We start from the raw sequence: 18,344 nt of genomic DNA, 5'->3' as shown, positions 1-18,344 counted from the left end.
CAAGCGATAAATACTAACCCCCTTATTCATAGACGTTTTTTATCGAACGATCGAGTAAGGCTGTGATAACAAGTCTGTTTCTCAGTGCTGACGGCATGGCAGTCTTCGCAGTGCGTAGACGTAGGGCCGTTGGGATTGGCTAATATTGAAATACAACAATAATAACCAATCACAACGGCCCTATGTCTATTTCTCAGTGCCGTTGGGCACTGAGAAACAGGCTTGTTATCACAGCTTTACTCCGTCCTTAGATAAAAAACGTTTATGAATAAGGGGGAAAGAATACACACATAATTATAGAAAAGTCAGAATGTGTGTCGTTGGAAATGTCAGAATTTAGCTGTAATTATAGCGATAGGTGAGGGCCCGTGAGGCTTATATTGACCAACATCAAATAGTTGACGGATATAAGGGCTTAGCGAGGTATAGATAAAAAAGCAAAAAGCCAACGTCACGCGGTGTTCCCAGGCGGTCACCCATCCAAGTACTGACCGCGCCCGACGTTGCTTAACTTCGGTGATCGGACGAGAACCGGTATATTCAACGTGGTATGGACGTTGGCGACACCCTCACCATACAGACGGGTCTGGACGCGCACCGCACAAGGTTAAACACTATAATGGCGTCATGTGCCGGATCATATTTAGCCAAGTACGCAGGAGATATTATAGTGCACAAAGTGTGTGCGCAAACACAGATGACCTCTCTGTTTCTTCACCGGAGAATAATTTTTAAGATGGAAAAACTCAATCTCAATTATTTTTGGCCTGATTCGGGATTCGAACCCAGGACCGCAATGCCGTAGTCGTACTCATACTACTTACAAATTATGACTACAACACCGAGGCAGTCATATAATGTAAGGAATCAGTTGTAAGTATCTAAAAGCCCAAATAACCCAAAAGGACATCCTATCAGTAAAATATTTTTAGATTAAGTATACTAATATTGAGAGCGGCGATAGCCTAGTTGGGTGTGGAACGGACTGCCGAGACGAAGGTCCGCAGGTTCAAATCCCAAGGGCACACACCTCTGACTTTTCTAAAAAAATCATGTGTGTATTCTTTGTGAATTTATCGTTCGCTTTAACGGTGAAGGAAAACATCGTGAGGAAACCTGCACATCCGAGAAGTTCTCTATAGGAATTTCGAAAGTGTGTGAAGTCTACCAACCCGCACTAGGCCAGCGTGGTGGACTAAGGCCTAATCCCTTTCAGCAGTAGAGGAGGCCCGTGCTCAGCAGTGGGCAAGTATATAATACAGGGCTGATATTATTATTATACTAATATTTCCTAAAATTGGCCCATTCATATAAACAAATTCTGCAACTTTATTAAATAGTTCAGTTTTCAAAAGCATAGAAATAACAGACGCAATATTATTAAGAAATCAAAATGAAGTGCATATTGTTGACTTTCAAACTGCATTCCAGATTCTACCCGCGGGACTCCTGAGGTTGGTTAGTTGGTTTTTACTTTCCCTACACCTGGATAGATTTAGATAAACTTAATTGCCTTCTTGAGACTATTTCTGCTTCCTTAACGTTAGTCTGGCTGCTTTCAATTAGATAAGATAGTTTTGGGATTAGTTCGAATTCTTAGAACAGTTAGACCACGTGTTTGAAACGAATTTTTGTACTCATCAGTTAATAAACAATTTAGGTTTCAGTATCTGTAAGGCTTAAGATAATGCACTGACTGGTATCAAAGGAAATAGTTGGCTTCGATTTGACATAATTTAAGTTGATGAGTTGCCAATTATTCCATACATTTTTTATTTATGTCGTGTAAATTCTGGTCAACATGCGGTTTTAAAACTAAGGTGGTTTTAGTAACTAACTATACATTGTAATGTGTCTGATTATAGAAGAAAATTATAATATAATAAACTCCAGAAACATAGATTTATTTCAATGTATACCTAACATTCTGGTAGGTAATCATAAGAAACCATTATGTAAACTAAATTTTCGTAAACTCTTTAATTAAATTATTTGTATTGATTCCAAATAGGCTTTCTAGATCCCTGCCCACATTAAAATAAAAAAATACATAAAAAACAAAATCTTTTCACACATAAAACTCGTAAACTCCAAACGGGCGACCAATCAAACGAATCAACATACAACGATGAAATTTGTTATTCAAGATACGCTCAGAAACGCAAACATGTTTTCGTTCCATATAATTTCGTAGACGTGATTTCTGTTGACGTAAATATTCATTTGATGGCGCTGAAATTAATATACGTCTGCGTGAGATTTGTCAATTTGACGCGTTATGTGGCTGGTACATACTGCCGGCGTTGGATTGACGGACTGATGACTGAACTGACCCGTTTTTGTCAGTATTTCTTGAGCGCTGTGATCTGTCCTTTATACAAAGTTTAAAATAATATTCTCCTCCCTGTATGTAGCGAGTTGGTTGTACTCCCCACGTTGTCATAGTCTATGGGCGACAAGTTTCGGTTACCACTGGGCGGACGCAGTGCTAGTTTGTCAACTAACGCAATAACATAAATACTAAATATTATGAAGAATGACAGTCGATCTGATACATGTCGTTTTCAACATGAAGGTCTGAACATATTTGGGGAAGGCTTGATCCCGAGATCCCGTGATGCTAATCAAGATATTGGTCATTTGAGATATCATTTGAGAATTAAGATATAAGATTGGCTAGTTCTTTTATGTACACCAATCATTAAGAGTATTTGTAACTGTAGTTTATTTTTCTTAAATTATAACATTTATATAATGGTAACTCTCATGGCTTTTACTTTAGCGTTTATTTGTTGTGACAATTCTTATAGCTTTAACTATAGTTGCCCCCTTTTATAGTTCATAAAGAAACTGTTAAAGAGTGTCTATATTTATCAAAATTACTATCATAAAATAGCCAACGGCTAGACAATTAAGTTGCCACGCTAAAACCGTCTGTGTCACTTTAAATTATGCTTTATTTTGCATAAATGGTTTACGCGGGCGCGGCCGAACCCGGTGGTGACGTAATGAGTCCAGCGTGAACTGCCGGCTGTATAGTGTGGATTGGCCGTATAGTTTTATGACAATTATTATATTGTACGCGTTCTATATCAAATATTTCGGTACGATATTTTTAAATGACTGTTTAAATTAATACGACTGTTATGTTTCGGTTTGAATAATATGTAGTCAGTGTGACTACTAGACATAAATAAAATAAAATATAAAATAAAAAGCCTTTATTTCCACTACTCAACTTTACATTTAAAATTTAATCTTATACCTAGAAAGTTTTGTGACTTAATTTAATTAATTAGTAGTAGTCGCCTCTGCGGCGTAGGCCTCCCCTAGTTGCCTCCACACCTCTCTTACGCGTGCCTGTTGCATCCAGTTGCCTCCACATCTTTGATCAAAGGTATCCCTCCATCTTATCTTCGGTCTTCCTTTTTTCCTTTTGTTTTCCCTTGGTATCCACTCCGTTATGCGCTTTGCCCATCTATTATTTTCTAAGCGACATATGTGCCCAGCCCAGTTCCATTTTAGTGTTCTGATTCTTTTCCTTACATCTGCTATTTTTGTTTTATTTCTTATGATAGTGTTGCTTACTTTATCGGACAGTTGTAGTTGAAGCATACTCCTTTCCATTTTCCTTTGGCTGATTGCAAGTTTTTCCTCATCTATTTTCCTCAGTGACCATGTTTGGCAGCCATATGTCAGGCATGGTAAAATTGTCATATCGTAAACTTTCTTTTTTATATGCATATTAATGGAATTGTTTTTCATAATTTCTTTCAGACCCCAATACTTTTTCCAAGCTAAAGCTATTCTTCTATGTATCTCTTTTTTTGAGCTGTTCACAAACGAAACAAGTTGTCCCAAATAAATGTATTCTTCTACATATTCTAATCGGCTTAGACCTATTGTTATGTTCTGGTGTTCACTATTGGTGAGAACTTTTGTTTTTGACATGTTCATTGATAGTCCAACTTTCAGACTCTCTGCTGCGAGTTCTGTAACCATATTTTCCAGTTCTGGTGCACTCATGGCGAATATGACTACATCGTCTGCGAAACGAAGATGGCTTAAAAAAAAACTACTAGACATAATAAGACCTAATATCTAATGTCTTACAAAGGCGAACGCAGTGGAATACCAAACAATACTTTGTAATTCAAGATGTTAGATGGTATTTCTAGTGTTCATGCGCGGTCGTATCGCTTACCATCAGGCGTACGGCAAGCTCGTCTCGTTATTCAAGCAATAAAAATAAAATAAATAAAGCTTTATTCATAACGTAGGCGTACATAGTTAGTAGTTATATTGATTGTAAATCAAGGTATAGGAGAATATTTAAATATAATTATATTATAATAATTTCTCCAATTAAGTCGCTTATATGACATGATTGACATGACATTTATATTGGACATAAAACAGATGAAAGTACAGAGTTAACAAAGAAGCCAGCTTGGGCTGGTAGGAAAGAAGAACATAAATAAACATAGAAAGAATATAGAACTAGATAGGTACCTATTTCAAAAATAAAATATAGAACAAATTAGGTATCTAATTCATTATGGTACTGAAACAAAATTACCTCGTACATTTTAACAAATTCACAACCGTACACGTAGCAACTCCTGAACAAGCGAGGTCTTCGCCAATAACAGTTTTAATTATATTAAAAATACTGTTGCTAAGTTTCCGCGTGCTTCGTTCCGTTCCTTTACTGTTATTTTTATGTCACCGTACGTTGGCACGACGGTAATTTTGATATCGCTAATGAAGAGGGTAATGTCTTTGAATAGGTACAATTATTGAAAGTAATTATTTAGATTGCCAACTAAAATAGTAAACGCGATGCGGGGTGGATGATGGATGTGACACAGTATCATAAACTCATTTAAAAATGTCACTTGTATGGGCTCCAATATTGTCTTTATAAGACGATCATTTTAGGTAGTACGTTAAAAACAATTGACAATCAAACTGAATAACTCAATAATTTTGTTGCCTTAAGATTCTCGACTCGATAATAATTGGTCACATTATGTTATCTTTTTGTCAATTTCTAAATTGATACTCAATCTTTCGGACAATGCTAAGACATTAAGTGATGATGCTCCCGAGAGTCGACGTTGGGCCGTAAGACCGATGAAGCCAACATAACCATTACACTGATCTTCATACCGATAAGGCGTCCCTACCCAGCGAAAAAAAAAGATCATAGATATAAATATAGTTTATAATAATGTATTTTATTAAAATCTATTTGTGTATATTTCATGTAAATCCGTAATGATTTCTACGCAAATCAGACCATCAATAGCTAAAATTAAATATATAGGTATTTGTAAAATATAGGTAGATGTTGTAACTTTGACTTTTCGGATGACCAACACCTCAGTCCGCCCGAGACCACGAAGGCTGCAAAATCGTTGAAACGTCGGGAGAAAATTATAATAAAAAAAGCGCGATAAAATTCGTAAAATAATGTTATTTCAATGTCATGCATATCCGATCAACGGTTTTTGCGTCTCACAAACATCTAAACCTCCAAAAATCTGTACAATCTTTTTCATTTATAATATTAGTAAAGGAATCCTAATAAAAGCATTAAATGGCTAATTGAAACATCCAAAATTCCCCTTATTTAAAATCACGAATACAAAAGAAATAAAGTATATTAAAAGTTAAATTTGTATTTATAAAGACGCGAGTGTTACGTGCCATTGCTTCGCTGCCAAGATCATTGTGGCTAGGAAATTAAGTTTAAAAACTCTTGAAAATTTGGCACGTGGTCCACTTGATAGCATCTTGGTTGGGCTAACGACGCCCCACTCGTTTGAAAGAGATACTTGGCTTTGTTGCTTTTAGCGACATGGTATTCAGTCAGCCCCGGATCCAAGAGGGGCTTACCTGGGCCTATGCCCCGGGCGGCATACTCAAACTTAGCAGACGAATACATAGCTCATCATTAATGCAACTTTGACTACTGGCACAAACAGTACAATCAATACTCAAATTATTTCTCGCGAGGCGCAAAATGATGATGAAGATGACAAAGGTAAAAATATAGGTGGGTGGGAGCGGCATTTTTCAGAATTTTGCCCCGCCTCGAAAAAAGTCAAGATCCGGTGCTGTATTCAGTACTCGGAATATAAGGGTCCTTTTACACGTACGACAACGACACCAAAATGCAGCCAGAAGTTGTGCTTGCAATATGGTTGCGATGCAGAGGATATCGTCCAAAAGGTGGAATTCGGCGGCAAAATGTGGTCCGTGTGGATGGAACTTTTTTATCTTTTACAAGCACGGTAAAATTACCTCACTAGGCCTGATGGTAAGTGGAGTCAGATCCAATAGAATGTCTACTGACGAGAGATGATTACCCCTCGACAGTCGACACAATTATGCCGGCCTGTTGGAACCGGATATACACAGGCTGATCTCGGAACGCGACACTTACGTGAGCCACTATAGTAGGTTTTAAAACCTTGCTTAAGCTGGTCGCTATCTGAGCATATATATCCTACCACCAACGTGGTAATATATAAGTAAACTCACTACGGCGCATTTTAACACCTTGTGTACTATGGTGGTTATCTGGGTGGTTATAAAATATTTCCTACCATCAGCAAAAAATGTGTAATGCTTGTGAATGGACCGTAAGTAAATCAAACATTAGTTTTAATAATATTGCCTATAACGCGAACTGGTCAACTCGATAAAGGTTTGGTTTTAACGTCTTGCCTAACACCAACTACCTTCAGAAATCCAATGTTGGACATATTATGATAAAAAAATACTAAGAATGAAAAAAAAATATTGCATACAAACGTGCACATAGTAACATAACAAAACAAGAACAAAAACATAAAATTACAAATATAAATTGTACCTATTGTTCCAACATTGGCAACCCTCATTTCTTCTTGCTGCAGTACCAATCTAATACCGCAGCACTGATTCTTAATGAGGCAACCCGGGTGAGGTAAATATATTCCATTTTATATAAACAAAATGACGTCCCAAAATCAGCTTGTACTCATTTCAAATTACTTTGTAATCTTCATCAAACGGCCAACAAGTTTACATCGAAAATTCACCGAATGGTAGCTGGAGATAACTTGTTAACTTCTACGGCCATTGTTTCGCGATACTCGGATTTATCTATGTTTTTCTTTGATCGTTCTTATCGCTGGATAGTATTTGAATAAAGGTTTAGGGGTGTGAAGTTCATGGACCTCACCTCTCAAGGATACATGCAATATATTTCATGGCATCTTTCATGAAGTGATGCAGTGGCAAAGGGGTCACCTGGAACAATTTCTACACGCTTACTTTTGCAAATAGTTACTATGAATTAATAATATAGTTACTAGATACATATGACATATTAAAATTAACCACAAAATTCTTGAAGAAACTCCCTTATTTGTCGTTATTTTTATGTTTTGACTTAAGACAAAGTCAATGAATCAAGACGTCTTATTCAAGTCAAGTTTAGATTTCAAATAAGATATAATATCTACACATAATATAATAAAATTGTAAACATGACTGTACATTACAAAAATATAATAAACACTAAGATGGGGATTCTCGTTAAAGCAACAGAAGCCAAAACATATAGTTTGTAGAATTCTTGTCTGTCTTTCTGTTTCTGTACGCATCACGCACAAAGCATCGCATTGAATGCAGTTTTCAACAATGTATTGCTAAAGGTCCAACTTAAAATATAAGCTTAGTTTTATCCTTGAAAAACTTTTTCACACGTCCGAGTCGCGAGTAAAAGTTAGTATATTATAAATTACGGCCAGAATTCGTATCTAATGTTACCTTTGAAGCATTCAATCTATGCTAATGACGTCATAATTATCCACATAGCATTGCCCCGCACATCGAACCCAAAACCTCTGTCTAGTCTATGTATGCGCATCATAGAAGATCAAGTAGGCAAAAACAACTCTTAAAATAAATGTACTACGAATAAAATTCCCATTTACAAACAAAATAAAACGTTAAAAGTAAGCGTGGCAGTTTAGTTCCGAATGCTTTTAATTTCTATTTGCTGTATCCTCATAATTTAATCTCCTCTTTTTTTTATACATGCACAAAGTGACTCCACTGCACCTGATGGTAAGTGGAGGGTCCAATAGAATGTCGACTGACGAGAGATGATTATCCCTCGGCAGTCGACACAATTATGCCGAGTTGGAAGCGGATATATACAGGCTGATCAATGAACGTGACCCACTTTGTAAGGCACTATGGCGGGCTTAAACCTTGTGTACGGTGTTCCCTATATGTGCAGATATATAATATCCTACCACCAGCAAAAATTATTGAGTAATATTAATTTTACTGACAAACCTGACATAATACATACAACAGTGATTTTTAATTTCTTACTAGCGAACTGTTGTTCAATAACATATCAGAATGCTCAGTTTACTAACTTATAAGTAATATTAACCCTTGGTAAAATGCTAAAATTGAAAGTCATCAAGCCATCCTACCACACAAGTTTATAAATGCTTGCAACGCATATTTTTCAAATTCTTATATTTTCTTAAGAAACATAATAATCATCTTCGCTGCTTACACTGACGTTTGTCATTACTTTCGACATTTAATTTGTACAAAATATTTTCATTACCAAATTCTGAACGCCTATACAATATACGCTCCATCACGTTTATCAAAACAAATATAAATAACAAATAACATTATAATATAACAAACAATTAATATATTGTTTCATCGGAACACGATGTTGCCATATAATATCGAACTTTGAGTAAGGACTCGTAGATAAAGGTTGGCTTCAAACTGAATACATTTATTTGTTTAACAATATCTGAGGGCGGAGACTAGATGTCTCTACAATCGTATGGACGAAAACAGCGCCATCTTTTTACAAAATCGGTTTTTCACTTCCACTATTTCTCATGGAAGCGAGATAAAAAATAGTCTATGTGTTAATCCAGCACATGGGCTACCTCTGTGCCAAATATCATCCATATTCTTTAATTACTTTCTGCGTTTATTTGTAACTAACATACAAACATTTTCACAAACTTTCGCATTCATTAATAAGATAAAATAAGAAGGTAGGAGTAAGATTATTCTACCAAATATAGTTCTCAGATCGTTCAGTTCACAGCCAAGCTATACGAGAGGATAGTGATACGAAGTCAATTTAAGTTGGCAACTTAATTTATATAACTTGCCCGATACCTGTTCACAAGTTGTGTTCATTGTCACACAATCAGGTGCAACTACCGAAAACCGGGGCTATGTACTTAAAACTTTTGTTAGTATATGGTTACCTATCAGTCCTGGATTTGTAAATAGGCCGTATAGGCCGCGGTCTATGGGTGGCAGCCTCTTAGGGGCGGCAGATTTCAGAGGACCCTCACTCGATTTAATTAATCATTATAAGCGGCAGAAATAAAGTGGCCTAAACTCATAAAAAATATAAATTTAGCACTGTTACCTATCTAGTTTAATCTAGCTTCACGTTCTCTATTTCCCTACTTCTCTACATTTGTACGAATTGTAATGGGAATCTTTACAACTACCTATAAATCATAGCAACACAGAATTAACCTTTGAGTCATTCTATTGCCTAATAATGATTTTTGCTACATCTTTCTTTAATTAGAAAGAGAACAGTACCTGCTCGCTGCTGCTTACCTTCAGAAATAGACAATAACACCCACCCAGATGGATTCTTAAATACATAAGCCCTAAGTATTAGTACACAAATCAGATTATACCATAGATTTATATCTAAAATCAACTACTCGTTCGAAAACTCGTTTGGACGTTACACTTTTTGTAAAAAAATAAAAACACATTTCTACTTTATCAATGGTCAGTTTAGCGGAATCAAAGCAGACAAAGTCCGCAAAACTATTTTTTAGAAAAATAACATTTTGAAATCCACCCCGGGCGGACAAGTCAGGTAAGGTATTCCTATAAAACAACAACGAGGCGGCAGTCACACCGTTTTGTAACAAACCATTAGCTAATCTAAATAATCTAATGCTTCTTTCGGCATTCATGGTCATTTTGATATTATGTTACTGAATTAAATCACTTACGAGTTTTCGTGAAAATATTTTACAATAAGTAACTCTCTGTAGATGTAAATTAAAAAGTCTAAATTATGAGCAACAGGAATATCAATAAAAAGTAATAATTTTACACGTCCTAATGCCACTTCTTCTACTCTAAGAGAATTCGTCGCAATGGAAACATCACTTTCTGTTTATTAAGTAAATTACGCATACTTATAACTTAATTTAATGAGACGCAGAACATGGTGTCGGGTTAACCTAATAAAAATGCGCGCGCAGTTCGTCGAGCACACGTTTATTTCGTTTTATGTTGTTTAATAAATAATGAGGACCATTGACAAAAAATGAAGCTTAGAGTTTTCTTCCAACCACCTACATTTTGATAAACAATTTTTATGTTATCATTTTAATCCTATTAATATTATAAATACTAAAGTTTGCGAGAATGGATGTAAGTTTCTTCCTATTTCATGAAAAACTACTGAACGGATTTTGTTGTAACTTTACAGTATAATTGGTTATACATCAGAATAACACATAGGCTACAATCTATATCTATACTTATAATAAATCTGTAGAGAGGTCAATTCTGTACATGAAATATATTTCCAAAATAACTATCAGGGGGTGATTAGGGATTAATACTGATGCCAAAAATGCAATTAGTAAAATTTTTGTCTGTCTGTCTGTCTGTCTGTATAACCGTTATAGAAACAAAAACTACTCGACGGATTTTAACGAAACTTGGTACAATTATTTGTCATACTCCTGTGCTGGTTATAGTATACTTTTCATCACGCTACAATTAATAGGAGCAGAGCAGTGAAGGTAAATGTTGGGAAAACGGGAGAAGTTATTCCATTTTTAAGCTTCCGTCGCGTGTGCAACCTTAATGGTTAAAGCTACACAGAAATCATGTATGACGGAAATGTTCTCCTTAAAATTATGTAAAAATATCCCACGACAGCATATGTCTATCTTTTATGGTTGACTCACAATAACACGTGTAACTCCCGATAGCTTAGCAGTTCGAAGCTTTCTCATTATATTTGTCTACTCTTACGTTTATAACACTCTCAGTCAGCCCCGGATCTAGGGGGGGGGGGCAAGCCAGGGCCCGTGCCCCGGGCGGCGAATTTAGAGGGCGGGAAATTCAAACTTGGCAGACGAATACACATCTCATCATTAACGCAACTTTGACTACTGCGACATCTGTACTCTATACTATCTATACTTCTATACTATTATATAAAGCTGAAGAGTTTGTTTGTTTGTTTGTTTGAACGCGCTAATCTCAGGAACTACCAGTCCAAACTGAAAAAATATTTTTGCGTCGGATAGCCCTTTGTTCATGGAGTGCTATAGGCTATATATCATCACGCTATACCCAATAGGAGCGGAGCAGTAATGGCTAATCTCAGGAACTACCTGTCCAAACTGAAAAATTCTTTTTGCGTTGGATAGCCCTATATTCGTGGATTGCTATAGGCTATATATCATCACGCTATACGCAATAGGAGCGGAGCAGTAATGGTTAATCTCTGGAACTACCGGTTCAAACTGAAAAATTCTTTTTGCGTTGGATAGCCCTTTATTCGTGGATTGCTATAGGCTATATATCATCACGCTATACGCAATAGTAGCGGAGCAGTAATGGCTAATCTCTGGAACTACCGGTCCAAACTGAAAAATTCTTTTTGCGTTGGATAGCCCTTTGTTCGTGGAGTGCTCTAAGTTATATATCATCACGCTATGACCAATAGGAGCGGAGCAGTAATGAAACATGTTGCAAATACGGGGACAATTTATTAGTTTTGAGAGCTACTGTTGCGTGCGTTGCGTAAACGGTTAAAGTTATGAAACAATGATGTATGACGGGATTATCCCTCTTAAAAAGTTCTAAAAAAATATATTATAAAACAAAGTCCCCCGCTGCATCCGTCTGCCTGAACGTCTTAAACTCAAAAACTACCCAACGTATTAAGATAAAATTTGGTATGGAGACAGTTTAAAACCCTGGGAAGAACATAGGCTCCCTGGAAACTACTACTTTTATAATGGAAAACTTTAGCCTGAAAAACTTTATAACGCGGGCGGAACCGCGAGCAAAAGCTAGTTTATAATATTTTTGTAATTTGGTCATAATATTTATGACCAAATTACAAATATAATAATTTAACGTCTTATCTCATTCTATTAAAGATATAATTCATTCATAAAAATAATTTTATGTTCAACTTATTTTTAAGTTTAAATGACTACTTCTTAAGTGTTTAGATATAACGTATAAATTTTGTATTGCACGAGGGTTGTCTCGTGATATATTCATTTTGTAATGAAGAGTGCACCTCAAACATAATAAAAATCAACATTGCAAGGTAAATTTAAATTCAGAGTCCATACAATCTATCGCCCTATCTATCAGGGTTCATACATATCAAGTATTGTCGGAAAAAAAAAATTATCCCGGAAAACTCCTTCACGCGGCCGAAGTCGCCAGAAAAAGCTAGTATACTATAAATAAAACCTAAAAACAATGTAAATTTTCAATGTTTTCAAAATAATATATGACGAAGAGAAGTTTTAAACCAAAGAATTATTATCAAATAATATTATTAACCTATACCATAATATATCTTTTCCAGATCAAAATTATTATTTCATTGTTTACACTTAAATCCAGAGGGGCGAGTTTTGGAATAACATATCTTGAAATTACACTTCGGTCTAAACCCAATCAGTGACCACAACGTCTATCGGGCTGTCACACGCTATCAGCTCAGGTCATTTTTTACTATGTTTTGTTTATTGACAATACGGACGGACGATTTTCAAGTTGCATTTTTATATTATTCTTCTTAGTTTAAAATAAAGGCGAATGGAACAAAAATGGAAATGCATATGAACTATTTCAAAGATGGCGCTAGTGTGACGTTTTGGGTGAATTTTACAATCAACATTCGTTTTTTTAATACTATAACGCATGGTATTTATGGTTAAGGACATGTTCTAAAGTTATTTTTACCATAAGTTAAATGCTTTACTCTAGAAGTAGGGCTGCCATCACCTAAATTGCTGACGCCGTATGAACACAGCAAAAATACCGGACATTTGGGCGAAATATAGGTTTTTCCCCGGATACCTCTGAATTTTTTTTTTGCAACGCGTAGGTTCAAGATGGGGCGTTCGATCGTCGACTATTTGGCCGTGCCTTCTTAAATGCGGGTTTAGGAATGAATGTTGAACTAAGATTTATTTCAATTTATCACTTATTTATAAAAAAAATAGTCACTTTTTAAATACCCCCGCCGGACGGCCCTCTTAAAATTAGGACAAATCCAGGGAATACCGGACGGATGGCAGCCCTAACTACCAGTAACCATCTCATATAAAGCCGTATTAATTAAATATTTCGTGATATGATCTATTAACATATTATTTGCAAGCCTATGTGATAGTAAATGGTCACAATTAAAAAATCACAGACACATAAAAAAACACTTGCTACGTGAATTCTTTTTTTTCCATGTTTAGTGTAGACCCCACTGATGGTAAGTGGAGTGGGGTGCAATAGAATGTCGACTGTTAGATGGTTACCCCTCGACAGTCGACACAATTATGCCGGCCTATTAAAACCGGTTATACACAGGCTGATTCACCGGAATCAGCCTGTGTATAACCCGCCATAGTGGCCCAAGTGTGTTGTGTACCGACACAACACACTTGGGCCACTATGGCGGGTTTTAACACCTTGTGTAAGGTCGCTATCCAGACGGATATAAAATATACTACGATTATTCATACTTATTATAATGGAGTTAAGAAATGTTTCTTATCAACTCCGTTATCATGAGTCATTGTGGTTAACTGTAACTAATAAACGGGACTGTTTAATCAACAAACAATAGCAATATGTAGTTATTTAGAGCAATGTTGAGAAATGTTAAGCGTAAATAAAAATAGATAATGGGAATTCCGTAACATTTTCTCTCATCATACACTTACACCTGAAGAGGTAGACAGGGACGCAACTGATGCACTCACTTTCGGCCGTCTATTACGACCTATGGTGTGATAAACAGTGGAAAGTTGGTGATCAAATGATGATGAGGTGATGAAGGATGAGCCTATCGCCATATCGGGCGCAAGGCAAGATTCCAGGCTGATTCTGAGAAGAAAAACCCAATAATATCACATTCCCCGACCCGGGCTCGAACCTGAGATCTCACTGCATTCGTACCGTAATACATCTACGCCACCGAAGCAATGCTATGATGCGATGTACTTCTAGGATCAATTCAAATTGTCGTAGAGTGAAAGCGACCGTCACGTCATGAATAGAGTATTTGACTATATTTTATTTTATGCATTTTTAATATGTAACAGCTATTAGTTCAAAAAAAAATATCCTTATGTGAACACAGCATTAAAATTTGATAAGAAATGATGCAGTCATTCAAATTTCAAATATAGCAACGTGCAGGCGTGGGCATTGAATGGGGATATCGCTCCATCCCTTTCTTTCGCACGCATCGTAAAGCCCGCTGACGTCACATGCAAGTATTTCATCTCTTTTCTATTTTTACCACTACTACCAAATTTCAATGGCTTATAACTTGTGGATTTTGCATCAGATTTCAACGATTTCTTCTGTTTTAGAATTTATAAAACATATTTTATAAAAGTTATAAAAAAAATTAATAGCATTTCGTACATTTCCGCAACCGTCTACCACGGTTCACGAACAACACCTAGTTATACGGAGAATCGTAATCTGTGTCAATATAAAGACACTTAACGACGCACGCAATAGATATCTTACAATACTAATAAAATATACTATTCATTTTTAAAGATATTTAACACACCTTCCGCCATTTCAATAAATGATCCCAATCCCTTTATCGATCAATCTCAAAAATAGACCAATCAGAACAAAGTGTTTTTGACTTGCTTACAAATGAGTTATTTTTATTGGTTCAATCTCGGAGTCGGATGAGTATTTAACCTATCAAGCTAAGCTGAGCTAAGAAAGAGATGAGGCTATTTACCCCTATTTTGTGTGTTGAGTTTGGGATCATTTTGAAAACTGGTTTTAAAGAAGTATTTACCCTATCAAGCTAAGCTAAGCTGAGAAATAGATAAGGTTATTACCACTCTTTTGAGTTAGTTGTTACTGTAATTTTACAGATCCCCAAAATCATAACATTCCGAAGCCTAACCAACTAAGGTTAAACATGCACCGATTGCGATCAACATTATGAGCTTTGGAATACATAGAACGTAGTTTAATTCAGATTTTAATGTACAATTTTAGCTCTATTATAATTTGGAATAGAAGTAATAATAAACATCCGACGTGATAGATCTAATTACGATAGAAATAGTTGTAAGTAATTTAGTGACTTATGAGATAAGATTTTTACGAAGAACTGGAATATTTTATGAATCTAACGGTATGTAGCGTTTTCATATTATTTTATAATCGGTAATTATCTATTTATTTCTTTAATATTTAGGAAACAAACAGAAAACATGAAATATAAATTAAAGAATATGTTACAAAATACAGTGTATTCCACTAATAAATAACACAGGTATATAAAGGCTGAACAAATATATTTAAAATACAATGAAATAAAGGTATCAATTTTTTTTAAGAAGGTCTAGTATATAAATGCATATTTTTTTATAGAACCATAGTCCTCGAATTATAGAATTAATTCTCTTGGCATTTACACACGTAGATAATGAATAAACAATTAAATTAAATATACTATCAATACCTAATGGTCAATGAAATTAACAACCTAACTCCACCGCAAACTAATTGTTGCAATCATGACTTGATAAATGATAAGAACATAAATATATACGACATAACTTATGTTCAGTTAACCACTCCTACGTGCCTACTCAATTAAGACTACTGGAAGCAGAAGAGAGTATAGTCAGAATGAAGCTATACATCCTGGGAATGCTGTTAGCCGTTGTGGTGGTGACGGAGTGTGGACACACATTTATGGGGACGAACGTCATGCGGCGGCAGGCGCACCACGCCACAGTCAAGTTTGGCGCCAATATGTTTACCAAGCGGATCGAGTATGTCAACTACACGATGCCTTACAGCAACAACCAGAGCATTCAGGTTAGTAGATACAGAGTACCTACTTCTAGTGACAGTGCCGTAAGTAAGAGAGGTGCAGAAACGAAACCAGGACCAATTTTTGGATCCTACGTGAGCCGGGGTATAGAGCCACATAAAAGGCTAATCACGGGACTGCCTAGTGATATAGGAAAAGTAGGACGATGGAAAAAAACCTGCTCTAAGTGAACGGAAGGAAGATATTAATCTTACTTCTGTACTGTCCTTCTTATATTATATTTGCCAAATATAGGCTACATTTCATTACGGAATAGTACAATTTGTTTTTAGTATTTAAGGAAAATGTCGCTTCCTTATTAGAGAAGATGATTGATGATTACTAATCCGTAGTTTTAATAACGGTTGCAGTAGATAGTTTCAGACATTAGCGCATTACATTTAATGCATTATTTTCTGGTACATTCGAGATCAGTGCCTAGTCACAACATAAAGCAATGTTTCCTACGAACGAATTTCTATCGATTCAATTCAATGGCCTTACTAATGAACGCGCCTATGGGATCTACGCCATACTCTTAGATGCTTAAATTCGATTATTTATTATAAGGTTTAAGATTCAGATTATCACGAATTCATATTTTTTTATATGTGTATAACTGAATTGCACCTACAACCTGTATTCCCTAAACTAATTATCTAAATTTGATTTTTTTTTTTGCTTCAATTACATTCCTGAATATGTAACATTTCCAACATTCCAGGGTATCCTAGCCTATGACTTGACCAACAGTGGGGCCTCGGCCAACGTGACCAGCGGCGGCCTGGGCTACAACCACGTCACCCTGCGCTTGAAAAGCGACCGCAGCAAGAAACTGCAGTATGACATCTATATTTATGTTTAAAATGATTTGAAAATTAATTATATTTTATTTATCCTTACCCTTGTTTTTTGTATTCACATGTCTGTTTCTTATCTTTGGTAGTTTTTGTTCGTGGTATCGCTTGTGTAGTATTCTTTCTTTACGATCAGAATCGTCTAGCTGTGAAGCAAAACAAAGCTTGAAATTAGTGGAGGAATATTTGGAACCGCATAATGTCCAGTGATTACCTCTTAAATCCTGCCGGTGTATAGTCTATACAATCATTTTGACATTTTGTTAGTAAATGAAACTACATACTCGTCTTTATCTCTGCTAACAATGGCGTAAATTCATCCAAACATGTTTGGTGACAATAACGAATATTTTCACCAAACATGTAAAACTTATCCGATTTTTTTATCACTTTCCTGTATGCCTTGTGTGTGTATATTTATGACTAAACGTGTGACAAACCGCTTTAGAGTAGTAGTAGTAAACTTACAGCGTACAAAAATAATTTAGTTTTTTAGTGATATTTATTTTGTTCGAGATTTACCTACACTTTTTTATGTTACATCTATGGTTCGAGCAGGTTATTGTAATGTGTTATTTTCAAGAAGATAAGTATGTAGTTTCATTTAATAACGTTATGTCAAAATTACCCTGTATACTTACTGGAACAAGGTAACGATAGCTCTTAGTAACATTCAAGTTTTAATACCATTAATAGGCAAAATGGAGGCTTTATTATACTTACGTGCCATTGAATGACAACTATACTTTATTTAAAATTATTAAAGGTCTTGGTTATGAAAAACTAAATTATCGCTCGTCGAACCTCCACAGTTAACTTAAAAGCCATGTGGTCAAAGTACAGATTGGCTAAATTACATCGATTAGCGCCGTACTATCGCGAGAACACTGCTAGGGCAAATGACGCGGTAGGGCTGCCACTGTCTCAAGGAAAGTGTTAAATATTTTAATTCCTATTAATTTTGGCTTACTTTTTATGTTAGAACAACGATGTGAAGGAATTTGATGAATTGTTGAATTCGACTTAGAAAGAAAAGGTCTCACGGCAAATGATTTTAGTAACAGTATAAAATCCAAACTTATATTATCAGTTATCTAGGGTCAAGTGGCCCTATTCCGTCTGCGGGAATATATCCGTCTTTTTGCAATTACGGGCGTTTTAACTGAAGGACAGCTTTGATAGCCGTATATGTCAATATAAGAGTTATTGACTTTCATACCTATACCCACGGCTATCAAAGCTGTCCTTCAAATAGCACGCCCGTAATTGCAAAA

General features: G+C 35.7%; 1 protein-coding gene and 1 non-coding gene across 2 annotated transcripts; one reads left to right on the top strand and one right to left on the bottom strand.

Moving 5' to 3' along the window:
* Positions 1–443: 443 nt before the first annotated feature.
* Positions 444–562, bottom strand: LOC115440905. The gene has a single exon (XR_003938412.1). It is a non-coding gene; the product is annotated as a 5S ribosomal RNA (ribosomal RNA).
* A 15,402-nt stretch (positions 563–15,964) lies between these two features.
* Positions 15,965–17,115, top strand: LOC115440901. The gene is made up of 2 exons (XM_030165406.2): positions 15,965–16,218; positions 16,938–17,115. The coding sequence occupies exons 1-2, from the start codon at positions 16,027–16,029 to the stop codon at positions 17,076–17,078; spliced, it is 333 nt and encodes a 110-aa protein (XP_030021266.2). The 5' UTR covers positions 15,965–16,026; the 3' UTR covers positions 17,079–17,115.
* Positions 17,116–18,344: the final 1,229 nt, after the last annotated feature.

This window comes from Manduca sexta, chromosome 8, assembly GCF_014839805.1.
Source record: "Manduca sexta isolate Smith_Timp_Sample1 chromosome 8, JHU_Msex_v1.0, whole genome shotgun sequence".
In the NCBI taxonomy this organism is placed as follows: Eukaryota; Metazoa; Arthropoda; class Insecta; order Lepidoptera; family Sphingidae; genus Manduca; species Manduca sexta.
Note: the sequence above shows the minus strand (reverse complement) of the source record. Positions and strands in the feature narration are given on the sequence as shown.

What these genes read in the sequence shown, in the direction of transcription:
- LOC115440901 (XM_030165406.2), top strand. Translation starts at nt 16,027, where the DNA reads ATGAAGCTATACATCCTGGGAATGCTGTTAGCCGTTGTGGTGGTGACG. An exon ending in GCAACAACCAGAGCATTCAG is followed by an intron (nt 16,219 to 16,937) that starts GTTAGTAGATAC and finishes CCAACATTCCAG; the next exon opens with GGTATCCTAGCCTATGACTT.